Genomic DNA, 27,364 nt, shown 5'->3' with positions numbered 1-27,364 from the left:
TAATTATTTCCAATAAATTAAAAATTGACACGTAATCTTCAAAATCAAACTTAACTGTCACAAAACGGCATGAACCAACTAGTGCACTAAATGAGTAACCTAGGTATTATTATCGCTAAATTTTTTATATAAGCATTTAAGTGCAACAAATCCAACCAGATACGTATTATTGTTCAAAAATTCCCTACTATAAATATATATATATCTTAAAATTGACATTTTAACAAGACAAAAAAAAACAACTTGAATAATGGAGAGACAGCCGTAAGCATGGGGAAAATGTTTTTTCAAAATACTACTTTTATTGATGGGTAATTTTTATTAAACTAAATAAATTTCAATAGAGGAAAAAATATGAAGCCTTACCTTGACCTAAATGTATATGGTAATCACTAAACTAAGTACTGGTCAAAACTAAGAATATTATTTGATCCATATAGAATCAAACTTAAAAAAAAAAAAGCTAAAATAATAATACGTGAATTTACAATTATACAAGTAACTAATTTTTATACATCAAGCATGTCATGTCATGCTATTCTAGAAAGTTTATATATTTATAATTCAATAGAAAACCAATAACCTTAAATGGTATTTTAGAATGGGTAACACTCCCATGAGAATAACTTTTTGGGTAGTTCTCTGGTATACCAAAAAAGGAGCACATCGGTGCACCTTCTCTAGATTTTAGCTTGGAAAGTATTTTTGGCGCAATTGTTTTATGACTGTGTATATTATAGTTATTTAGAGTATCCTACAAATTTTTGGGAAATTTTAAATAATTTACAATATAGAAAACAAAGTTCAAATAGTTTGTTGCATCCCTTACTGTTTTTTTTATGCGAGTGAAAAATAATCTGTTTGAACCTTATTTTCGGCACAGTAAATTATTCAGAATTTTTTGAAAATTACAGAATACTCTAAATAACTACAATGCATACAATCATAAAAAAAATTCCCTAAAAATACTTCCCAAACCAAAAACACCAAAGAGATGCACCAACATACCCTTTTTGGGGGGTGCACCAGAGTATCTCCTAACTTTTTATTAGATTGTGAAACTAAAAAAAGCTAATAGAAAGAAAGAAGAGGCTAAAAGCATGGAAAGCAAAGTGGTTTTGGTAGGAATACCTCCTTTACTACTACTCCTCAAAAGTATGGCACCATAAATAGGTTTGCAATTCACCACCACAAAAGCTGCTATGATCACTTGCATGAAAAGTTCATCAAAGGCACTTTTGTCCCCCAAAAATGTAAGTTTCAGCCCCCAAACCAGCGCAACCAAGTTGGTCATTGCAGCCATTGTTAAGGTCACGAACATGGGAGAATGGAGCCCAAACTCAAAGACTCCTTGTTCATACCTTTTGCTCTGTTCAAAATCAATTACTTTGCTCGTGACATTGAAATTGTGTGAGGAAATGCCTAAGGATTTCAATGAGTATTCAATTGAACCAAATAGAAAACAAGTGAGAGTCTTTATCATCCACATTCTTTGATCATTCCACCATCTTTGGAATGTTCCTTCATCTATGATAAAGTCTAATAGGTCTTGACCATAGGCTCCCATGAAAAGAAATATATACAAAATAAACAATGGCTCGGAAACCTGCAAAATAATGTGTCAGATAATATGTATCAATCTTATTAGAACGATTACTAATGAACGTGAAAGAAATGAGAAATAATACGAGTGTTACTATTTGACACTTTAAAGTGCCCTTGACATCAATCGAGTGAATAAAGTGTTTCTCTATATCATTCATTTATACCCCTTTTTAGCATATTTCAATTTGTAATGAAGACAATGAAGGGGTAAATGTTACTTATAGAAATATCATTGGTGAACATTGTATTTAGTTTATAATATAATTGTATATGACAACCGTCAAACATTTACCTTTTCTTAAAAAATTATCTTGTATACAAGTTTGTAACACAATAATTTTACAACAATAAAAATTAAGGTAAAAATTTGCAACTTTTACTAAATTAAAAAATAATGTCATCTACAACTTGCATATACATAAACAATTCAAGATATATAAGGGTTTATCTTTTTTTGGACTCTGTGTTTTGTCTCATTACCTGTTTGAATTCTGTATTTTGACAAATTACTTTTTAGATCCTATGTTTTGTAAAATAGTTAAAATAGAAACATAAACTCAATTTTAATGAAGAAAAAATTGAATATAACAACACAGTTTTTAAGCAGAATGATTTTATTTTTGTTCTGAATTGTTAACTTGGTAAATTATTTGTGATTTTAGTTTAGAAAATATTGATCAAAATTGGGTTTATGGTTCTATTTTAGCCATATTACAAAACATAGGGTCCAAAAAGTAATTTGTCAAAACACATAGTCCAAACAAGCAATAAGACAAAACACATGGTTCAAAAAAAATATAAACCCTAATAAGAATATATTGTGTATAGAAAAATAAGGCTTACCATAAATTTTTATTTTAGCTCAAAACAAGTGCTATGCTCATGATCATCATATACAATATATAGAGAATGATTAAGGCACATTACCTTTGGGAAAACAGAGACTCCATTGATGAGAGCTAGTTGAGGTAGAAATGCATATATGACACCAGGAATGGACCAAATGGGCCACAATGAATTATGGCTGTATGCGAAGCCCATAATAAGGCCCATAAACCTTGTTCCAAAGATAATGGGACAATATTTAGAGAAAAGGACCTCAAGTAGGCCTATGGCCCATCGTTTATGCTGAGTCAGCACATCAATTAGGGTAATAGGGGAATCTCCATAGAAGGCTGCTCTTTTTGGATTGCAGAAAATTCCTTTCCAACCCTCACATTGTAGATGATAACTAGTGAAGAAGTCCTCTACTAATGATCCATATCTTACACCAACCTGAATTTTTTTCATTAAATCACACAAATTTTAAATTCTAGCCAAATTAGATAAATGGTATTATGCATAAGAATATCGATATGGGGCACCGATGCGATGGTAGTGTCTAACAACACCTAATACGGTACGACGATTGATGCAATTTAATATCGAATCCTATATTGCAATTAGTGGTATTTTATTCGTTGTTAAACTATATCATTTACTGTATATCACATCAAATAGTATTGGACACCCTATAGTACCCGTAACAATACTATATGCATAATCATTAATCATTAGTGGTACACATTTATGAAAATTGTTGTGTATGATCACACAATTTGAAAATTATTGCAATTGATAAAAATAATACAAGAAAGGACCAATAGTTTCTTATTCAATTCCATTTGGATATTTTGTGAAAACTCCATTTAGCTTTGTTTATTGTATTTAATAATGAAAATAGTTAAAGAATGATGGGATATTTTTATTCTATTATTCTACAAAGTATCATTTCTTTATTGAATTTTCTAAAGAATGGGTATATCCATACAAGTACTAAAGTATATGCATGTAGCTATTATTTCAAATAGAACACATGTCATGCCTCTTAGGTAATTTTTCAGATTTAATGGAAAAACAACATACCACACTAACAACAAAAAAAATCAAATCAAAATTATTTTTCTGTTTTTTGTTTCAAAATCAATGACAATATCATTTATTTTTAATGTAAATTCCAAAATTATAAACGCAAAATACGAACAATAATAAATAATTATTAAAAAAGTTGTCATGTGAGATTTTTATTAAAAAAATTAAATATAGTTTAAATTTTATTAATTATAATAAAATAAAGATAAAAATATTTTATTGATTTTTTTCTTCTACTAAAATCATAAAATGCGAAGGACCAAAGTGATTCTTTCTTTTTCTTTTTTTTTTTAAAAAAAAAAAAATCTACGCACGTAAATGTAAATTTAATGGTCGAAGTATCAACCACGAATTTAAATAAGCATGTCGAAATTATATAAATATATAAGTTTACATGAACATATACTTTTTTGTATAAAATTATTTACGTGCTTAATTTTTTTTTATTAATTATTTATTTTATCATTTAATATGTTTTGTTTATACAAATATGTAGTAATAGTGAAATAAGACATAAATATACCTATTTTGCTGTTTAGTTTTTTTTAAGTAGAAATTATTTATTTTAACTGTTCCAGCCATTAATTATATAATATATATTTATATATAACTTTTTGTTGGCTTTAAAATTTTTTAATTAAATAATTAAATTTTGATCAAATAAACTTTTTAAATTCATATTTATAATTTATAATTTATAATTTTTTTTAAATATTTTATTAAAATTTATATGTAATTTTTTTTTAAAGTAAACTAAAAAAAATTATTTAATTTTAAAACTAGAATTTACCATATCTTTACATATTACAAATGTTTATTTAAATGATTTTTGGTTTAACTGTTTTTTATTTTAAAAAAAGACAAATAAAAGTTATCTTTTTATTTTATTATTTTAAAAATATAGACAATATTTTGGTTAATTTTTTTCTCTTAAAATATGTTTATGTCTTTCTTTTATAATATAAGACACTGTTTATTTATTTATAATTTATATATTAATTAAAAAATAATAAAAATAAATTAAAACATTTTTCTAAATAAAACTAATTAAACGTAAAATATTAATATTATTACAAGAACCTACTCATAACTGGGTAACGCATTGAAAAAATTGGTAGGGTATGGTTTGCTAGGGGTATAAATGGTATAAACCCAATAAAATTTAACACAAAAATAGGTTTTTTTTTTGTTATTAAAAATTTAACTATTATGAATGTAAGGGAAATTTCTAAAAGAAAAAAAAAAGGGAAAAGGTTACTAACCTTATAACCCCATTGGGTTTGGTACTCATAATTGCAACCAGCAACAAAGTGGGCCATATCCAATACTTGTTTAGATTGAATAGACTTGTTGACAACATTATCTGGGCCTATTTCAATCATCTCTGGCAAAACTAAATTTGATGGGCCCCCAAAGAAAGCCCGTCTTTTGAAGAAGCATCCAGTTCCCACATAATTTGGGCCCAAAAGCCCATCCATTCCAAAAGGATTGATGGTGAACAATCTTTTGAACTCACAAGCATAAGTGTCACTCTTGTTGATCCCATGAAATCGTTGAGGAAATTGAATGTACCCAATTTGGGGTTCAATTTTTGGGTCTAAAAAGTAGCATAGGACTCTCATAGGGGTTTGGGGATCATTAGAGTAGGTGTCACAATCAAGGGTCAAAATTATTGGGGAGTTGGTCATTGTGGCTGATACTCGAATCTTCATTTAAAAAGATTTGAAAAAAAAAAAATTAAAATCAAACAAAGCAATTTATTTCTCATTAAAAATAAAGGGTACTTCTAGGGTGCAACTCTAAAAATCGGCATACCGGGGCACTCTTTCCCGTTTTTTGATCCCAGGATGATTTTTCGACGATTTTTTTTAATTATCGTGTATATTATAATTATTTAAAGAATCTTGTAAATTTCAGAAAATTCTGAATAGTTTACAGTACCGAAAACAATGTTCAAATAGTCTTATGCGTGTGGAAGATAACATGTTCGAACCATATTTTCGATATTGTAAATTATTCAGAATTTCCTGAAAATTTGTAAGAAGCTTAAAATAATTACAATGTACACGATCATAAAAAAAAAATTATACCGAAAATCATTCAAGTACTGAAAACATAGAAAAGGTGCGTCGGTGCTCCCAAAAACATAAGGTGCACTCTAGAATTTTCCAAAAATAAAATATGATAAAAATGGGAGCTTACTAGGGCATTGAGGGCACCGGCTTTGAAATTGTGGATCGAAGTTCTTCTCTTCTCTCTCGCTACATAGATGAGGTTCGGCATTACATGACCTGTGATATCTTTATTTTTACTTTTGTGCAATATAACCTGTCAACACATATATCAATTAATATATAATGTTATAATATGTTTTGAAGCTCTAAATTTTTTTAGAGTAATTTGTGAATATATATATATATATATTAGAAAGGATGTCGAGTGTGTCTCAATAACCATTTTCCATTAAAAAAAATTATAAGAAAAATTATAGTGCAAAATGACTAAAAAAATATATCATTTGTCTTAAAATTTGAATAAAAATAATGTTTTTCATTTAATGTTTAAAATTTAGTATTACTATTATATTAATAAATATATATAATGCTTAGAATATGACCTGAATAACTGTGGGATGATCTTGTCGCGTAAATTCACCTGTCCATTTGTTGAAAGCTTGGTGTTCTTCTTCTCCAATAATGTTTTCATCACCAACTTTTCCCATTTCAATTACATTTTCTACTCTCACTTTCATGCTTTCATACATTATCTGAATCATGCATAAGATTTACAATAATGCTATTTATAATAATAATAAAACTAATAACTTAGAAATATTAATCACTAAAGATAATTATTGTAACATCCCAAATTCTCTAATATGACTTAGTGCTTTGATTAGGGGGCTGGGAGGTAATAATTGTTTTAATTATGTGTTAGTATAGTATGAGCATGTCATTATGTGAATTATATTATAATATAATTATGCTTGCCTATTTAGAAATATTAAATGTGTATGTGAGCATGTTTCTTATAAGAAGAGCATTTTAGTAATTTGACCCGCTGATGGTATAATTGTAAATTTGCGTCTGTGTGATTGAGACCACATTATTATGTGGATATATTTGGGTTACTCAACGTGTGGTGATCCTGGTGAGCAAGTTAGTGGAAAAGTCACAACGGGGTAAAATACCCGGCTCTGAGTGAGCTTAGAGGTATTTTGGTAATTTAGTACATTGCTGGGATTTATTGGGTAATGGGAGATTAAATAATTATTATTTTGAGATAGTTGGGGATTTAGAGGAACACTCGGGGATTCACGGGAAGTGGCAATTGATGGAATTGCCCTTGAAGGGCTTTGGAGATATTGAATTGGCATGGGGGCATTTAGGTCATTTGTGCCTAATTAGAGATTTAACTATATGTTTCTTTAGCTGAGGGAAAGCTTAAACAGAGTAATAAAAAACATAATTACTTTTTCTCTCCCGCTTCTTGGTAGCTTAAGAATTTTGAGGAATTGGAGGAATCAAGCTTAGGAAATTGAAGGGTTAAGCTTATGAAACTTGGGGATTAGCTCAAGGGTGTTATCATCTCAGAGGTAAGGGCTTGAATTTGAATTTCTTCATGATAATTCTGTGGTTTTGTTGGAAGCTTTAGTATTTGCATGTTTGAGATTGGAGGGTAAATTTTGGATTTCTAATGAGTTTTTAATCAAGTAGTTAGCTAGGTTTTGTTGCTGGAAAAGTGTTATACTGGTTATGGGGATTGAATTGAAGTTTTGAGTGTGTTTGGGTTGAATTTAGTTGGGTTCGGCTAAAGGAAAAACCCAGAATTCTAGGTTCGAAGGGGTCGGGTTGCGACCCTCTTGAACCAAAGGTAGCCAAGGAGGGCTCTGTCGCGAGGGCACGCCGCGACGCCTCTTAGGCTGGGCCGCGACACGTGTTTGGTATTTTGGAGAGGCTGAGCCTCTGATTGGGGAAGCCCTAATTTTAAACACACTTGGTAATAGACCCTAATTAGCAGAGAGTTACAATAATACTTTACAATAGTGGAAATATAAAAAAGAAAATCATAGCTAACCACATAAAAAAATATTTTATGTGCATATATATTTTATAAATAATCTTGACTTTATGTATATATGTATCCAAAATTAAAATATATATATATATATTATCACAACTATCACTTCTTAACTCCTATCATAATAATAATAATAATAATAATAATAATAATAATAAACTTAAGATAGAAAATTAAAGTTACCGCATATTAAGGTACATTTTTTTTAAAGCAAAAGATTGCATTCAATTAAAAATTTAAATTATTACTTTTGAGACATTTTAAATTTTAATATTTCAAAAATGAGAATTAAGCGGCACCGCCTCACAATCTCAATCTCATTTAAATGGCTCCTCGAATATTTAGTCATCTTTTTTATGAGTTATTGCCAAATCCAATTAGATTAGAAAGTGTTATTCCTCTATTTGTACTTCTAGTGAAATCTTCTCAAATGATCTATATTTTTCACACGAGACATTGATTATGGAAGACAATATTAATGCTAAAAATACTATAAGTTTCTTACTCGAACAAGTTAAATACCGATGTGGAACAACATAAACACTCATCTGAGTATAAAAGTGAAAATTACTATTTTGATTGGTGAACTACTTCCTTAATTGTTTAATAATTACGACAACAATTATGCTATGAATGATACTACTATTAATTTTGTGGCAGTAAGTGAAAGTTCAATTAAAAGATTGGAGAAAATGCGTATTAAGGATGATCAAGTGTTATGTTCGATTCGTATGGAAGACGTTTTGGTTGGTTTGGAAGCTGTCGTATTACCCTGTGCACACAAATATCATGAAAAGTGTATTATTAAGTGGCTACAAACTAGCAAACTTTGTCTCTTATGTCAACTTGAGATATAACTTGGTATTTAGATCACTTTTAGGAAGAAATTTTGTTATTCTTAGGTAGTCTATTATGAGTTTCATTAGTGACTTTTGTTGCATATGGTTATGATTTTTCTATTTAGTGATTATTTCAAAACTGGATTGATAATTCATGAATGAATGTCGCTTATATTTGTTTTTATTATAAGTTTTAGAAAGAATTTTTGTTATCCTATATTGGTGTGTTTATATTAAAATTTAGGGTAGATAACCATTTGGTATTCTGTGTTTTTGTAAAGTATCATTTTGATACCCTCTGTTTTCAATAATGCTCAGATAGTACCATGTATTTTAAAATCGTATATATTTGGTACCCTAAACTCAAATTTAATTAATAAAATTTTACCAATTTAATCAAACTGTTGTCAATTATGTAAATTTTTAATTTAAATTTAATTACTTAATTACATATAACTGATGATAGTTTAATCATATTGACAAAATTTTATCTATAAAATCTGAGTCTATGGTATCAAATATGTATAATTTTAAAATATACGGTACTATATAAGTATTATTGAAAATAGAGGGTACCAAAATGATACTTTGCAAAAACATAAGGTACCAAATGAATAAATTCTCTAAAATGTATCATCTTATAACGGACAAATAAGCATAAAGTTTTTAAAAATATTTTTAAAAGTGGGTAATTTTATTTTTAGAAAGTGAAAATAATATATTTTGAAAGATCATGAAGATTTATTTTCAAAATATGAACGACAAGAGTGTCTACCATCCAAATTTAAATATATTCTAATTAGGGCTTTAATTTAAATTTTAAATAAGAAATTTATACATGAATAATAATAATGATAAAGATAATAATTTTGATATCTATTTCTATTATCATCCAATATTAATGTATAATAAACTTTTAAAAGTTATTATTTTTAATTAAGAAGTGCAAAGTGATTTAATATTTTTAAATAATAAATTATTTAGGTAAAACATAATTAAAACTAAATTATTTTCTGATGGCTATTTTTGTCTAACAAAATTTTAGAATGTGTGTTCAAATAAATTTTGAAAATTTACAAATTGTTTAATTTATGGAAGTTGACATTTAAATACCTAGAATTTAAAGTATTTACAAAAGTACATTTAACCAAATTATTTACACAAATACTAGTGCCACATTATCACCATATACCGAAATCTAAAATAATCACTACCAGAATTGGAAAAAATGAGAAAATCTCACTTCCCAATTTTTTTTTATTTTTCTAAGTTTAAAAAAGCTACATTTTGGTATCTTATGATGCTGATAAGATATCAATTAATTACTTTTTCATAAAAAAGTTTTTTTTTATGGACTAAAAAACTTCACTTTAAGATAACACTATCTCATATGTATTTTGGTTATGTATTTTCGGTAGTCATCTTTCAAACCATGATTTTATTTTTAAGTTATATTGTATTGTCTTGTTGTTGAAGATACTTTTACGTATTCTTTTATAGCAACATTTATGATACTTTCAAACATATATAAGAAACTAATAAGTTACAATAAAGTATAAAACTATAGCATATAACTTATTATTAAAGTTAGTACAATTAATTTTTTTGGTAATGTTACTAATTTTATGATGTTTAAGATATCATTTAGTTTACTTGTAAGATTTTTTTTTTAGAAACATATCGAAATTGCTCTATAAAATAAGTTTATATTAGAATATCACGATTGACCCTGAATACTAGTATAATCTTATATAATAATGTTATTTCCCTCTCTACTTACTACATAATCAAAATTACCTAAGAGTAATGACATGATCATATCCAAAATATACATCAAATCATTACATATAATTACGTAAGAGTTACTTCCAACTAATCATATTAATTTAAGACGAGACTCATTATTGTAAAAAAAAACAATATCAAATAATTGTGTGTAAAATTTAATACATATTTCGTGTGCACATATCATTATTTTTTACTTCGATCTTCAAACCACATCTCCATCTCATCTCCATGTTGTGATAAGAATCCATGTTGTGATAAGAATAAGAGGATAATAAGTAATTAATAGTCCATTGTGAAAGCGCTAAGGTTTTTTGTCTTTCTTTCCCCACATTCACCAAATAATTGGACTGTCACAAAGGAGGACCTACACTATATATATATTTTTTATATAATATATATTTGTATTTTTTTTTTCTAAAACTAAAATTATCTCATCAAATAGATATAGCTATAATCACTATTCACCATTATTTCAATGGTCAAGAATTCTACACTTCTCACATTCTATAGTTTTCATTTTCCATTAAAAAAAACACCCATTTTACATATTCCAATTCCAAAGTTTGTGTTATTTGTCATACTATATAGGTTTTTTTTATATTTTATTTTTATGTTTATTCATATAAACAAGCCGTTTGAAAATAAGTGAAGGGTATACATAATAATTAGATACAAATAGGTTTGTTTAGTTTTATTTATAAATTTATTAATTATTTTTATTAAATTTGTATGATTATTATCATATAAATTTTAAATTAATTAACAATATTACATATAAAAATTTGCATAAACAGATCAAAAGAAAAATTAAATTAAAATATTATTTATAATTTATTTTAAAAACTATATATAATATGATAACATGTTTTTTTAAAATATAAATGATAATTTTTTTTATTAAAAATTAAGATTATGTGTTATATATTATTATTATTATTATAATAATATCTATAATATTAAAATTTATATTAATATAATTATTAAATGTCTAATTTTGTATTAAATATTATTATAATAATATTTTTATAATATTTAAATTCATATTAAAATAATTAGAAAAAAAATTAGGATTATATATTATCTTTATAATAATATTTTGTAACATTTGAATTTCAATTAATAAATATATTTTTAATTTATTTTAAAATATATTCTGGTAAATATTTAAAATATTCCTTTAATGTTAATGAAAAATTCCGTTAAAACAACAAAATTTCATTATTCTACCCACTTTTTGATGTAGAGATATTTAATCAAATTCTAATAATGATTGTTCTATTAATTAGGCTCGTTAAACCTAATTGCCTTCTAAAGATGATGAAAAGTATCTACAAAAACTTTCAAGAATATAATTACTTTAGAGTTTAATTTAATTAATACCTTAATTCTCTCAATGTCCGAAGAAGAAGAAAGATTAGCAGAAGCAAAGTAGGCCTCGGGACACCTATCAACGACGTCGTTTTCTCTACAAAACGGCAACCAGTGAGCAGCAAACTTAGCAGCCTCCACGAAAGCAAAGAGGGTCAAAGCGGAGCCACCGTCGTCGGAAACATAAACCGAAACCTTCCCCGCCGGATAATCGTAAGCCATAACCGAAAGCACCGTGTTGACCACGTTCATAGGCGGCTCCTTGTACGGATCCGCCGTACACACGAACACGTCAATCGCCGGAAACTCCTCCTCGCACTCTTTGTCATTCAGAAGGGTATTAATTTTCTCCGGGAACTCCTCACGGTGGATGGGACGCATCCGAAACGACTGCGTTGTGGTCCATACGACGGCCAAAACGACGTCGGATATGAGAAAGGCGGTGGAAATGAACAAGGAGGAGATCTTAGTGGAAGTAGAGTAGTGGAAGAGGAGTGATGCTAGTGTTACAGCGTGGTGATAGAGTAATGTGACGACGGCGGAGGCGTAAACCGCCGCGAAGATTCGGTTAGGGATGGTGAGTCGGGAGAGCTCCGCCTTGTGGAGTGGAGGAGCTCCGGTTGTGCTCAAACGACGTCGTAGAGCCTCCATTTTTTTTTGTTTTAACAAGAATATTATTATTACAAGTTTGGATTGGGGATGGAGTATATATTTACAAAATAATTCAGAAGATATTTCTCGGTGTATTTGATTTCCGTAAGCGTGCGAGAGCATTGCACACGTGTAAGGTCGATCTTATTGTATTTTATTTAGAAATATATGGTTTTATTTTTTGTTATTTTGGAGACTGGTCCAATCTGGTAGTGAATTGTGATTGTGAAATTCAGAGAGACGTACAAGATAGATTAATATCTTATGAATGAATGTCTATTGCACTGAAAACTATGTTACAAACTATATAATAATAATATCACATTACTACAAAAAAAGACTTTTTAGGACTTGCGAGGCGCGAATCATCTATTTGAGAGCCTTAAGAACTGGAATTTTTTATGACTTAAATTGCGAGTCCTAACAACAATGTGAGTCCTAAAAGAATGTTTTGAGGACTCGCAGATTCCTGAAAAGTTTTATTTTTTATTTTAAAAAAATCAATTGGTGGGTTTTGATTCCAGCAGCGGGACTCAGGCGACGGTGGCAGTGCCACCATTCAAAGGTGGTGGTTCGGAAAACAAACTATTGGGTTTTAAAGCCCAAGAAGCAAGGAGTATGGTGGTGGTGGTTCAGCTCGTGGTGGCGGGAATATGCTCGAAAAGTTTGGGAGAAACCCATGAACGACCGAACTTCAAGTGCCCCGTTGAGGGCCTTAGGCCGCGCGTGAGGTCTCCAACTTCGGGGGTCGGGGGTTTCGGGGGACAGCGCTTCCACTGGTCTGGTGCGTGGCGGTGGCCGGAGACGAGATGGCGGTCGTTCGGCGTTGGCAGTGACGACGCAAGGTGATAGAGGGAGAGAGAGAGGGAATCGAGGAGAGAGAGAGAGAAATGGGCTGAGTGATTTTTTTGTTTTTTTAATAAATAATAATAAAACTTTTGTTAAAAAAATTGAAGGGAATTTGAAATTTTTTAAAATTTAAAATTTTAGGATACACATAAGTTTTTAGGACTCGCAATACAAGTCTTAAAAACAATCTTTTAGGACACACTCAAACTTAAAACTTACAGGAGTTATTTGTTTAAAAAAAAACTCAAACTTTTAGGACACATATAGTTTTTAGGACTCGCAACATGAGTCTTAAAAAGTCCAAGAGGCTTTTTTAGGACTCGCATTTAGGTGAGTGTTCTAAAAATGTGTCCTAAAAATGTGTTTTTTAGTAGTGTCAAATGAGAGATGACATAATATATTAAGTTCGTGTTGAAGATTTATATTGAATTGAATAATTTTTATCATTTAATTATGTAATCATCTTCATGTATATTCAAATAGTAAGAAAAAAAATTATAATTCTATTTCCAATTTATTTCCTCTTGATTTATAGTGGAGATTCAAACTTCAAACTTGAAACCTAATACGTAGTATTTTGTTAAACTAATGGTTTGTCAAAACTCAAATTTTTTTTATTTATTTGAACCAAATAGAATATAAATTTTTCATCACTATATTTAAATATATATTGGTAAGGTTGACTATATACCTCACATGATACTCACATTTTTTTTTAAATGTCATTTTTTTTACATACACGAAAGTTCCCAAAAATTTGAAAAATATCATTTTATATATAATTTTATTAAAAATAGCATATTTTGTATAAGACTTCATACCACCCAGGCCAGTCCTGTATACAATAGGTAAATAACTTAGTCTCTTTAGGAGGTATACAAATATATGTATATATATGACTAAAATAGACTAATATTTTTTTTCTCACATACATAGAAAAAAAAAAATCAACTGCAACATTCAAATAACCACGAGTAACTAATTCCATCTTCTTAATCAAGACATGCCAAATAATTATATATATTTATATAAAAGAAAAAAAATGCCTTTTCCAATCACAAACTTATAGATACTATTTTTTTTAAAACATAGTTTATGTTAAGACAAATATGTATAATAATAATATAGTATTTGATATATCAAAAACAAAAAAATATTTAATGTAAGACTTTTTCTTATTATATATTTTATAAGTTACAAGGAGAATTCAAAACACAAAATGATGTCTACATTTTGATGCCCAACACCACAAGAAGGTGACATACCGCTATTGACGCAATCCAATATTGAGTCCTACTTATTTGAATTTAATAAGTATTAATCAATCATAGGGTGTCATCTCATGTGGTGTTGGACATCTTAAGCTGTCAAATAGCAACACTCTTTCCTCTATTCTCAATTCATCCAAAGAGTAAAGTGATTATCCGCTCAAAATCAATTACCTTGAGGTCACTTTTCAGTTCTTCAAAGCAACTAAAGTTATTACAAAGAGACAAGAGACTAAAAATGTTGAAAGCAAAGTGGTTTTAGTAGGAACACCTCCTTTATCACTACACCTAAAAAACATGGCACCATAAATAGGCATGCAATTCACCACTGCAAAGGCTGCAATAATCACTTGCATGAAAAGCTCCTCAAACACAACTTTGCCCCCTAAAAGTACAAGCTTGATACCCCAAACTAGAGCAACCAAGTTGATTATTGCAACCATTATCAGTGTCACAAACATTGGAGAATGATGTCCAAACTCGAAGACGCCTTTTTCATATCTTTTGCTCTGTTCAGTGTTGATTATTTTGCTTGTTACGTTGAAGTTCATCGAGGAAAACCCTAAGGATTTCACAGTGTGTTCGACTAAACCAAAGAGAAAACAAGAGAGACCCCTTATCATCCACATTCTTTGATCGTTCCACCATCTTTGGAATGTTCCTCCATATATGATGAAGTCCAAGAGGTCTTGACCATATGCTCCAAATAATAGGAATAGGTATAAAATAAACCATGGCTCTGAAACCTGTAAAATTATGTGCCATCAATTATGAAGGAGTTATGTTATTTAGGCAAGAAAGAAACTCATAATAAATGGAAAAAAAAATGATGAAATATGTTTCTCTTTATAATCTATATATTTATGTGTTTGCTATCTATTTGAGATTAAATAGTCTTTTTTACATAGATAAGTCAATTTTTTATTCATTTGCAAATGAACAATTCAAATATAATGTTTACTGAGTGTTGCTATAGGGCATTCCTATTGTTAAATACTACACATTAATATAAGTGGTTTCATAATATTTAATTGTCATGTAGACCCATCTTTGTATTAATGCGGTGCCTAATAATATAAGTGGTTTCGTAATACTACACATTACTATTATTTTAAGTGATTTTGCATTGTAGCCTAGTTTTGATATTTTTTTTACAAACTAACATTTGTCTTCAAATTCGATCAGCTATCAAAACTAGACTAGAATGCAAAATAACTTATTAAAAAAAATAAATCATTCTTTGATCCAAAACAAGTAGGAGGTTGATCATCGTCGCATCCTTGTCAAAATTACTTGACACCATACAAATGTCTTTTTGTAAGAATCATTAAAAAAATGGTCTTTTGAAAAAATGACCAATATTTTAAAGTCATTTTACACTTTAGCCTAGTTTTAATACTTCTTTGCAAAATGATCTCTCATAATTTAGACAGCTAGTCGAAAATTTTAGACAGATGTCATTTTATAAAAAATTATAAAAAAATAAACAAGAGTGTAAAATCATTTTAAAAAAATAGGTCATTTTCACAAATTTCTCTTAAAAAAATTATAAATTTTCACCAGAGAATGGTTTAGACACATTACCTTTGGAAAGACATTGATTCCATTGAGGAGAGCAAGTTGAGGCAGAAATGCATATATGGTAATTGGAATTGACCAAATAGGCCATAATGTATTATGACCATATGTAAAGCTCATGAGAATGCCAATATGTTTGGTGCCGAATGTGAATGGACAATATTTACAAAAAAGGATCTCAAGTAAGCCTGTGGCCCATCGTTTTTGCTGGCTCAACACATCAAAAAGGTTGATTGGGGAATCCCCATAAAATGCTGCCTTGTTTGGATTGCAAAAAATGCCTTTCCATCCCTCACATTGTACAAGATAACTTGTGAAAATGTCCTCTGATGTTGTTCCATATCTTACACCCACCTATGCATTGATCATTACAGCTTAAAATAGAGTAATAATGTTATGCATAATCATTGATCATTAGGGCTCCACATCTATGAAAATTGTGCTATACAGGGCGATGTATCCATCAAGAATAATGATATGTGCACCAAAACATTACATCAACTGACGTGATACTATATTTTAAAACAGTGGGTCTCACCTGAAATAAATTTAATTGGTTAAATGAAACTGACATGTCAGTTGGTGTAATGTTTTGGTGCACATGTCGTTACTCGTCCATAAATAGTTTTGTAACCGATAAAAATCACACATGGAGAAGAACTAACTTATCTCTTTTTCTTCTTCTTCTTTTAATTCCATATTTGGATATTTTGTGTAGATATTAAGTAATAGGATAAACTTATTCCATTATCACACTTTTAAAGGGTTTGGCAAAATGAACTTGTTTTTTAAAGAATGGCACTTTTCAAAGAATTATCAAAAAAATATTATTATTTCACAAAATAACATTAGAGCAAAAAAAGATTTATGTTCACATACTACTCTAAAAAATTATATATATACTCATGTCATCAGGTAATATAGACGAAAATAAAGTATATATATATGCACAAGTAGCATATTTATCCATTAGTTTTCTTTAGACTATCCATTAGTATTTTAAACTAGAGTAATTTTAACTTTTAGTAACTACATAGTAGGACATGGGTGAATATCTTATATTCTTAGCCCTACCTTCCCATAATTATGAACCATATAGTCTATATTTAAAATTTTATAGGTACAAAACTTAGTGAGAAATCACATGCATTCACATAGGAAAAGAAAATAGTGTTGGTATTTGGCATTTTAAGTGTCCAGTACCACATAAGGTGGCACTCAATGGTTGATTAGCGATACAACATATGTGAGACTCGATATTAAATTGCACTAATAGTGATGAGTAATGATATGTGCACCCAAAATATACACTCAAACATTACACACAGTATGTGGCAGTTTACCATAGTCAATCACATTTATTAAAACTGAGACACTGTTGTAAAAGAGTAATGATATGTGCACCCAAAATATACACTCAAACATTACACACAGTGATGTGGCAGTTTGGCCTAGCCAATCACATTTATTAAAACTGGGACCCACTGTTTTAAAAAGCAGTGACACGTCACTGTGTGTAATGTTTGGGTGCATATTTTGGGTGCACATATCATTACTCGTTGTAAAAAGCAGCGACACGTTGTAATGTTTGAGTGCATATTTTTTGTGCACATATCATTACTCAATAATGATATATCATCTTCTTGTGATATTGGAGACAAATAGTACCCCTTAACAATTATTGAGGAAAAAAAAGTACTAACCTTGTAGCCCCATTGGGTTCTGTCCTCGTAATTACAACCAGCAACATGGTGAGCCAAATCTAGTGCCTGCTCAGAGCATTTAGGCTTGTTGATAACTGTATTTGGGCTTAGCTCATTCATCTCTGGTAACACAAGATTTGATGGGCCCCCAAAGAACACTCGCCTTCTAAAGAAGCATCCAGTTCCCACATAATTTGGGCCTAAAAGCCCATCCATTCCAAGTGGATTAATGGTGTATAATCTTTTATGTTCACAACCATAAATGTCATCCTTGTTGATCCCACGAAATCGTTGAGGAAATTGAATGTAACCAACTTGGGATTCAATTTCTGGGTCTAATAAGTAACATAGAACTCGTATAGGGGTTTGGGGATCGTTGGAGTACGTGTCACAATCAAGGGTCAGGATTATTGGAGAGTTGGTCAAGGTGGCTGATACTCGAATCTATATTTAATAATAATAATAAAAAATTACAATTAGATAAGGCATTTTCTATCTCATTTATCATTAAAAATAAAATGAAAAATAATTTAAAATAAAAAATATTTGCGGCGAAAGTATCTAAATTATTACATGGGTAGCACTTAACTATCCAACTTATTTTTTTGTCGGCAAAAGTATCTTCCGTTCATATTTTGCTGCAGTTGTTTATTTTGCCACGTGATGTCAAATTTGCTTATAATTTAAATACTTTTGCCGCAAATATCTCATCATTTTGGTACTTTGACTGCACATATATATTGAATTAGATACTTTTACCATAAATATTCATTTAATTTTGTACTTTTATCATGTCACAAACATACTTAACGGTTGGAACTGATGGATACAACAAAACATGGACGAAAGATATTTTTGCCACAAAAAAATAACTTGGATACTTAAGTATTACAAACTTAATAATTTGGATACTTTTACCGCAAATATTCCATAAAAAATATATATATTTGATGTGTTTGAAATGGAGACTTACTAGGGCATTAAGGGCACCTGCTTTGAAGTGGTGAGCTGATGTTCTTCTTTTCTCTCGAGCAACGTATATGAGATTTGGCATTGCATGACCCGAAGTATCCTTATCTTTAATGTTATGCAATATTACCTGCTAATTTATACATATTCAAATTAAAATAGTTGCTTCAAATTCAAATTAATTTTGATTACTTTTTATAAGAGCAATTTTAAAAAAAAAATTTGAATCAAAATGTACTACTCATCAAAATCTCAAATAATTAACAATCTTATAACTTTTTATTTTCCTTCCAATTGATGTTTAGAAATTAGATGATGTGCTGTTTGGTAAATGAAAATAATATTATATGACCTGGATGACTGTAGGATGGTCTTGTCGTGTAAATCCATCCGTCCATTTGTTGAAAGCCAATCGTTCATCTTCTCCGGTAATGTTCTCATCACCAACTTTTCCCCTCTCAACCACATTTTCAACTCTCACTTTCATGCTTTCGTACATGGTCTGCAACACATGGTTTATAATAATATTGTCTAAAAAAGTAATTATATGTGCACCCAAAATACACACTCAAATATTACATACAGTGATGTTACAGTTTAACCTAACAAATCACATTTATTAAAACTGAAACCCATTATTTTAAAAAACACTGATACGTCACTGTTTTACGATTGAATAGTTATTTTGTAAAAATGTTAGAAGAACCTAGAGTGGCGAGATGCTCAGATAAATAAATTATCTATAAGAAAGTGTTAAGAATTATATTTTTCATTATCTTTTATAATGATTTTATAATTGTCTAATATCACATGATGTGATATTTTATAGTTAATTAGCGATATAATATTTATCAAACTAAAGTATGTGTAATCTAATATTAAAATACACCAATAATAATATCTTTCTTTCTAAAAGTAGGTGAGGGCATATTTTTAATATTTTAAATAATCAAGTAGACTAAGTTATTGATAAAATAAAAATAAATTGGGAAATATTCCCAAGTTGATAAATAAATAGAAAGAAAAGTCCAAAAAGGCTTGACCCTCTCTAGAAAAATTGAAGAGAAAATAAAAACAATGTATGGTGAAAGAGCAGCTTTTGGTGTCCGTTACTTCCAATTATTGGCTGACACAAATCTCACCCATGCCTATTGGTCTGCCACAAACGACGAATCCTACTCTTTCTTATATGTATTTTTCACTTATTTGGCTACTCATTATTACTTCTCATCTCCACTCTTTCTCACATTGCCCCAAATAAAGATTGTACTTTTTTTTTTTTAGATTTTGTCTTTTATCTTATAATCTTTTTAGAAGTTTTATTTTAATACTTTTTTTTTTTAATTTTATGTTTTGTAAAATAATTTAAATATTTCTAATTTTATTTTTGATAAAGAAAAAATTAAATGTAATAATACAGTTATTAGGCAAAATAATTTTGTTTTTATTTTAAATTGTTAGTTTGATGAATTATTGATAATTTTAGCTAAAAAAACTTTGACCAAAATCGAATTTAGGATTCTACTTGAATCATTTTACTAAAACACATAATCTAAAAAGTTATTTATAAAAAATACAGGATCCAAATAAATATTTAAACAAAATACAAGGTCCAAAATAATATAAACCCTATAAAAAAATGAATATTGGTTTTTATTCATTTAAAATATCGTCTCAACTCCTTTTAAACAAGTTCGAGGCACTACCTTTATCAAAAATATTTTTTTAAATTTGTAAATTAATTAAAGAAAATTAATAATATTTTAATATAAAACAACAAAAAATAAAATTATGACATTAAAAAATATATTTTTATTAATATATATATTCAAAATTAAAATTAAAATATAAATGACAACCCTATTTATATGAACAAAAAATCAACTAATATATATATATAAGGTAGATGTCAAAAGAATTGTGAGTTAGCACTACTGTTCTACCCCACCTACCCCACGAGCAGTTAATATAATATATCGTTATTGTTATAATTTAATATCGAATCCTAATTATTTAAATTTAATAAGTATTTAAAATATTGCTAACAATCCCAAATAACAACGATCTTAGTTAAAATGACTTACAATATAAGTGTAATATGTGTACACTTATTTGAATTTAGTGAAAATTATGTGTACACACATCATCATCACTCTTTAAAAATAATGTAAATTGTAATTAGTCTTGTGTATCAAATAGTCAATATATTTCTCTATATGTATATTTGTTAAAAAGCAAAAAAAAAAAATGTTTTAAAGAGTATTAAATATTTTGCAGATTTTGGTGTGTTTAATACCTTAATCCTCTCAATGTCTGAAGAAGAAGAAGAAGAAGAAAGGTTGGCAGCAGCAAAGTAGGCCTCGGGACACCTATCAACGACGTCGTTTTCCCTACAAAACGGCAACCAGTGAACAGCAAACTTAGCAGCCTCCATGAAAGCAAAGAGAGTCAAAGCGGAGCCACCGTCGTCGGAAATATAAACCGAAACCTTCCCCGCCGGGTAGTCGAACGCCATGACCGAGAGCGCCGTGTTCACCACGTTCATAGGCGGCTCCTTGTACGGATCCGCCGTGCACACGAACACGTCGATCGCCGGAAACTCTTCCTCCTCGCACTCTTTGCTTTTGAGAAGAATATTGATATTCTCCGGGAACTCCTGACGGTGGATCGCACGCATTCGAAACGACTGCGTTGTGGTCCATACGATGGCCAAAACGACGTCGGATACGAGAAAGGCGGTGGAAATGAACAACGAGGAGATCTTAGTGGTTGTAGAGTAATGGAAGAGGAGTGACGCTAGTGTTACAGCGTGGTGATAGAGTAATGTGACGACGGCGGAGGCGTAAACCGCCGCGAAGATTCGGTTAGGGATGGTGAGTCGGGAGAGCTCCGCCTTGTGGAGAGGAGGAGCTCCGGTGGTTTTCAAACGACGTCGTAGAGCCTCCATTTTGTTTATCAACTAATTTAACAATGACATATAAGGTACTACTTGTACTAATATATATTAAGATTTTTCATCAATGGATTTGATTTTTGTAAGCGTGCCAGAGCATTACTCACGTGTAACATATCATTGGATTCTAATTATTACAAAAAATTATTATTATTTTTAAAATATGAATTATTTAATTTTGTTGTAGGAAACTAGATTAAATATTTTTATGGTGGAGATAATAGTCTCTTGTAAAGTTCGAGAGAGAGAGGAATATATATATTAATACAACTATACAAGATAATATAATATATATAAAGGAAGTCCACTCCATAGATTGTGTTTTATGAAAGAATTGTATCGAATCAATTTGTCCAATTGCAGCTAAAATAGACTAATATATCTATCAAATCAATTTGTGCAAAGGCATCCAAAAATAAAATTGACTAGTAGTATTAGTGTACTTTTCTTGTTATATATAGTATATATTGGCTAGGGTTGTTCTTATTCATGTTTTTCTTTCTGTTTATCCAATAATGTTTATTAATTATTTACTAGCATAAATGTTTCTTACATTTTTTAGAATGTTTATTTAAATTAAATTTATTTTAATCACATATATATATCACATTGGCCATTTACTAAATAGAAAAATATTTCAGAAGCTCTGCTTAAAACCCTAATGAAATTCCATCAATCAAGCTTCCTTGTTGGGTGGAGAAAAATCTCACTTTTTCTTCATAAAAGAGTTTTGATATACTATCCCAAATATGGTCACAAACCAAAAATCTTTCAAAGGTGACAAAACATAATACCTAAAAAGCAAATTAGAAAACATACACTAAACAACACAATATTAGAAATCCACAAAACAACTTCATACAAAATACAAATGCACATCTACCATCCCATGCTCACAAAATGACCACCACCATCTAAATGGAGACATTATTGACATGGATATGAAGCATTGCCACCACACCACCGAACTAGAGCAACACCAAATCTATGAGATGCAATGGCGGACCTCGAGAGTTCTGAGGGTGGCGGGCCGTGAGCATTAGGGACTCAATAATTTTTTTAGCATTTTTATGATATTAATATATAAACTTTAATATCCAATATTTTCATTATACATTTTTTATTATAAATCAAAGTTTTAATACATAAAATGTACAAATTTACAAATTTAAGAAATAGTAATGGAAAAATAGTGTTTAAAATATCATTTTATGTTTTTAATGAGATTAAAGAGAGAGAAACTTGAGTAGTCAAGTATTGGACCCAAATGTCATATAATTTTAATTGGGGATTTTTATAAAATTAAGAAAGTTTTGCTAAAGAGCTTATTTGAAAAGAATTTTAGTATTTTAGATTCAAGTGTAATTTAAATAATTAAATAAATAAAATAAAATAAAAGGTTTTAGCCTTTCTTTTTACCCGAGCCTCTCTCTCTCTCTCCTCTGCGTGCTACTGTTGCCGACGACGCAGGAGTACTTTCCGGCCACCACTTTTAGCCACGTGTTTGACCCAAAACGGGTATGTTTTAATATTTAAACTCGCAAGTGCACGAATCGTTTCGGAATATAATGTTCATGTAAGTACGAGGTCGAACCCATGGGAGTTGACTAACATCAAAAGAAACTATTTCAAACAAAACAAGAATATTCTAACCTAATTCTAAATATTTGATGAGATTTTGTATTAGAAAAATAAAAGACAAGTAATAAAAAAAATTAAGATTAAATAGAAAAATGGTTTTAAAATGAGATATGTAAAATAAGATTATTAAGATATTAGAATCCACAAAATGCAAGTTCAATAGTATTTATAAGTGTATTGATTCCCAAGTTTAGATATAGTTGAAATAAATCACACTATACTTTTTTCAAAATACATTTTCTATTCAAGCACAAATTACTTTAAAAAATGTAGGATTTTTCTTCACTTATATAGGATATGATTTCTAAGCATTAGTTGTGTTACAACCTAATGAAACTACAAAAAATCAAAGAGATTATATTTAGGCAAAATATGATACTTATGCTCTAAGAATTAGATGTAAACAATTTAATGAAAAACATTTAATCAAAGAATATCATATTTTTGCATAATGAAGAACTAAGTGTAATATGCTTTAACAATCAACATAGATGAAAAATGCATATCTTTGATAGAAAAATCCATAAACAATATTGTACAAATAGGAAATCAACATACAACAAAAAATACTATCTAGTTACATTTTGCTTTATCATCATCTTAATAATCTTTGAAAAAGATTAGAAACTCATAACTAGATAAAAATTACAAAATAACATACTTGACATGCTCTTCAAAAGATGAAAATGGTAGAGAAAAAATAGTGAAAATAAGAGAGAAAAATATGTGTAGAAGATGTTGAAAAGATGAAGAAGAGCCCTCCAAATGGTCTTACAAGACTCTATTTATAGGCAAAATATGGAGATTAAATTAATCAAATTAAAATAAATAAATTGATTAATTTAATTGTGTTGGGAAGTGGTAGGATAAATAGAGTAAGTGTAAGAGTATTGGAAAGATGAAATGTTTGGTTGGGTAAAAGATTAGTGAAAAGCTAGGGTAAAAAAAATAAATTAGGAATGTTTATTTAGGTAAGAAAAATAGGGAAGAGTGAATTGATATTTGAGTGAAAAATATTGGGAATAAAAATGTGATTTTTGGCATTTTGGTGGTGTTATCCCCATTTCCTGGAAGGGCTTTGGGCCTTCGCACTGGCCCGCGGTCAGTGGACCGACTCGGCATTCGGGCCTGGCCCAGGAACTCCAGATTGGGCCCGTTTGGAAGGGTCCGGGATGTCCCTCCGGGTTCATCTTCAGCTTGGAATGTCCCGAGGATGTCCGGGGCGCCCGGGGCGTCGCGGCTTACGGTTCCCCGTCCCGGAGCCTTGAATGATCCGGGCCCGAGGTAAATGTAGCAGGCCAAAGGTAAACGGACCTGGATCGCCTCCTCCCCAGTTGAAGGGCCGGGCGCCCAGGATCCTGAGACCGCCTCAGTTCGTGTGGGCATTGTCCCCCCACTTTTCGCCTGCAGAAAAGGCAGCATTGGGATTGTCCACTGATGTGTCAGGACTGCGCAGCCAAGTACCCTGGTCGGTCTTGTCTCCTGAATCAGCCTCGTGACTCGAAGTGATCAGAGCCCAAGCGCCGTTTTGTCGGGCGAAGGCTGGTGTCTCAGGTCAACTAGATTGGGCCTTAGCTGGTTTGTATTATGTGCATTGTATATCTTTTTGTATTGGGCCTTCACTAGAAAGGGCCCCTCTACACTTTCCTCTGATGGGCCCGGGTCGGATGTGGCCCAGACCCGATGACCCCCTCAGCTTATAAATATGAGCTGAGGACAACAGGAAAGGAGAGAGAGAAAAAAAAAAAAGGGAGAGACTCTGTCCAGATATAGCCAGAAAACTCCATTGTAAAAGCCTCTTCTTGCTTGGTATATATTTTGCACTTCTCACCATACAGATAATGTCTCCAAATCTTAGTGCAAAAACAACTGCTATCAACTCAGATCATGTGTTGGAGACTTCTGTTTATAGTCCTTCAATTGTCTAGAAGCATAAGCTATGACTTTGCCATTTTGCATTAACACACACCCTAAGCCTTGCTTTGAAGCGTCACTATAAATCACAAGTCCTCCTGATCCAGATGGAATAGTAAGTATTGGAGCAGAAACCAATCTTTGCTTCAACACTTGAAAACTTTTCTCACAAGCTTCAGTCCATTCAAACTTATGATTCTTCCTCGTCAGTTGTGTCAATGGCATTGCTATCTTGGAAAATCCTTCAACAAATTTTCGGTAATAGCCTGCTAATCCCAGAAAACTCCTTACTTCTTAAACATTTGTTGGTCTATTCCATTTACTATCAGCTTCAATCTTTGATGGATCCAATGAAATACCATCTTTTGAGACTATACGGCCCAAAAATGCCACCTTCTCTAGCAAAAATTCACATTTCTTAAATTTGGCATAGAGTTGTTTTTCTTTTAATTTCTCCAACGTCAACCTCAAATGTTCCTCATGTTCTTCTTTGGATCGAGAATACACCAAGATATCATCAATAAACACTATTACAAACTTATCAAGGTAGTCCTTAAACACCATGTTCATCAAGTCCATGAATGCAGCTGGAGTATTGGTTAATCCAAATGGCATCACAAGGAACTCATAATGGCCATACCAAGTTTGAAATGCGGTTTTTGGTACTTCCTCTTCTCTAATCTTTAATTGGTGATACCCAGATCTCAAATCAATATTTGAAAATACTCCTCTTCCTTGTAATTGATCAAAAAGATCATCAATTCTAGGAAGTGGATACTTATTCTTGCCTGTCAACTTGTTCAGTTCTCTATAATCAATAGACATTCTCATTGTCCCATCATTTTTCTTCACAAATAGCACTGGAGCTCCCCATGGTGAAAAACTAGGCCTGATAAACTTTTTATCCAGGAGTTCTTGTAACTGTATCTTTAATTCCTTTAGTTCTGCTGGTGCCATTCTATAAGGTGCCTTGGAGACAGGGGCTGTACCAGGAAGTAGCTCGATCACAAATTCAATTTCTCTGTCAGGAGGCAATCCCGGTAAATCTTCTGGAAACACTTCTAAGAAATCTCTAACTACCGGTACATCTTCTGGTTTTAACTTTTGCTCCTTATAAGTGTCAACCACACTGGCGAGATAACCCATACATCCACTTTTCAATAGTCGCCTGGCCTTCATAACAGAAATTAAAGGAATGCAACTTTTTGATGTCGTTCCAGTAAACATAAACTCATCTTCCTTCGAAGGCTTAAATATCACTGTTTTCTTTCTACAATCAATAGTGACATTATACTTTGAAGCCAATCCATACCCAAAATCACTTCATAATCGTGCATCTCTAACATTATTAGATCAGCATATAATTTCCTACCATCAATGCAAATAGGAACCCCCCTCAACCAATGAGTAGAATACAAAATCTCTCCAGATGGTAACATTGTACTAAAAACTTCTGACAATTTTTCACACGATCTACCCAACCTTTTTACATATGTCAAGGATGCAAATGAATGCGTGACACCTGAATCTATTAATGCATGAGTGAGAATACCAGATGCAAAAATATCACCTGACACCACAGAGTTATCGGTATCAGCATCAGCTTGAGTAATTGTGAACACCCTAGCATTTGTCCTTTGAGGTTCATCCTTCTTTTGTTGGTTCTTCATCAATGGACAATCTTTGATAAAATGATCCCCCTTACCACATTTGAAGCAGCTCTTAGTTAGAAGCCTGCACTCCCCGAAATGATTATTTCCACAAGTTTGACATCGTGGCTGTTGTTGGAATCCAGATTGCCTATTTTGCTGACGACCTTTAAATTTCTTATTCTGTCCTTGTCTAAATTGGAAATTCTGGGCCCATTCTTCTTCATTTGAGTTTACTCCATTCTTCTTCAAAAATTCGACCACCATCCATTGAGAAATAGGCAGCAACAATTTTTCTTCAAAGTCGACAGAAAGGGGGAAAATTGAAACTAGGGTTCTAAGTTTGTTGTAAAAGTCGGTTTATAACTAATTATTCTTATTTATTTTTTATTATTTTATCTATAATATCAAACTCACATTTTTAGAGTTCCACGTGTCATTCCAAATCATGTAAAACAATGTCACATCATCCTCCCGTTACAAAAAATGAATGGAATTAGATAGAAGTCCTAATTTAAATGACTATGAATAGATCGGGGAGCCTGAAAAAATCATGGAGCACGATAATGCATATGTAATAGTTCGGAGATAAAAATCA

General features: G+C 30.6%; 3 protein-coding genes across 4 annotated transcripts; all 3 read right to left on the bottom strand.

The window, feature by feature from the left end:
- Nucleotides 1–800: 800 nt before the first annotated feature.
- On the bottom strand, nucleotides 801–12,264 carry LOC133778636 (cellulose synthase-like protein G3). Of its 2 annotated transcripts, XM_062218623.1 has the most exons (6): nucleotides 11,604–12,264; nucleotides 6,134–6,283; nucleotides 5,719–5,844; nucleotides 4,779–5,222; nucleotides 2,533–2,880; nucleotides 801–1,606 (listed from the first exon to the last, which is right to left on the bottom strand). In XM_062218623.1, exons 1-6 carry the CDS (start codon nucleotides 12,240–12,242, stop codon nucleotides 1,049–1,051), a joined length of 2,265 nt encoding a protein of 754 aa, XP_062074607.1. In that variant the 5' UTR covers nucleotides 12,243–12,264; the 3' UTR covers nucleotides 801–1,048. The 2 variants fall into 2 exon arrangements, with proteins under 2 accessions (XP_062074607.1, XP_062074608.1); XM_062218624.1 differs by lacking the exon at nucleotides 4,779–5,222.
- A 1,983-nt stretch (nucleotides 12,265–14,247) lies between these two features.
- LOC133778635 (cellulose synthase-like protein G3) lies at nucleotides 14,248–21,668 on the bottom strand. Its single transcript, XM_062218622.1, has 6 exons — nucleotides 20,906–21,668; nucleotides 18,962–19,111; nucleotides 18,614–18,739; nucleotides 17,641–18,084; nucleotides 15,944–16,291; nucleotides 14,248–15,105 (listed from the first exon to the last, which is right to left on the bottom strand). Exons 1-6 carry the CDS (start codon nucleotides 21,554–21,556, stop codon nucleotides 14,548–14,550), a joined length of 2,277 nt encoding a protein of 758 aa, XP_062074606.1. The 5' UTR covers nucleotides 21,557–21,668; the 3' UTR covers nucleotides 14,248–14,547.
- A 3,410-nt stretch (nucleotides 21,669–25,078) lies between these two features.
- Nucleotides 25,079–27,033, bottom strand: LOC133780193 (uncharacterized). The gene is made up of 4 exons (XM_062220063.1): nucleotides 26,462–27,033; nucleotides 26,107–26,387; nucleotides 25,441–25,515; nucleotides 25,079–25,359 (listed from the first exon to the last, which is right to left on the bottom strand). Exons 1-4 carry the CDS (start codon nucleotides 27,031–27,033, stop codon nucleotides 25,079–25,081), a joined length of 1,209 nt encoding a protein of 402 aa, XP_062076047.1.
- Between the last annotated feature and the right edge of the window lie 331 nt (nucleotides 27,034–27,364).

Source organism: Humulus lupulus, chromosome 5 (genome assembly GCF_963169125.1).
Source record: "Humulus lupulus chromosome 5, drHumLupu1.1, whole genome shotgun sequence".
Lineage (NCBI taxonomy): Eukaryota > Viridiplantae > Streptophyta > Magnoliopsida > Rosales > Cannabaceae > Humulus > Humulus lupulus.
Note: the sequence above shows the minus strand (reverse complement) of the source record. Positions and strands in the feature narration are given on the sequence as shown.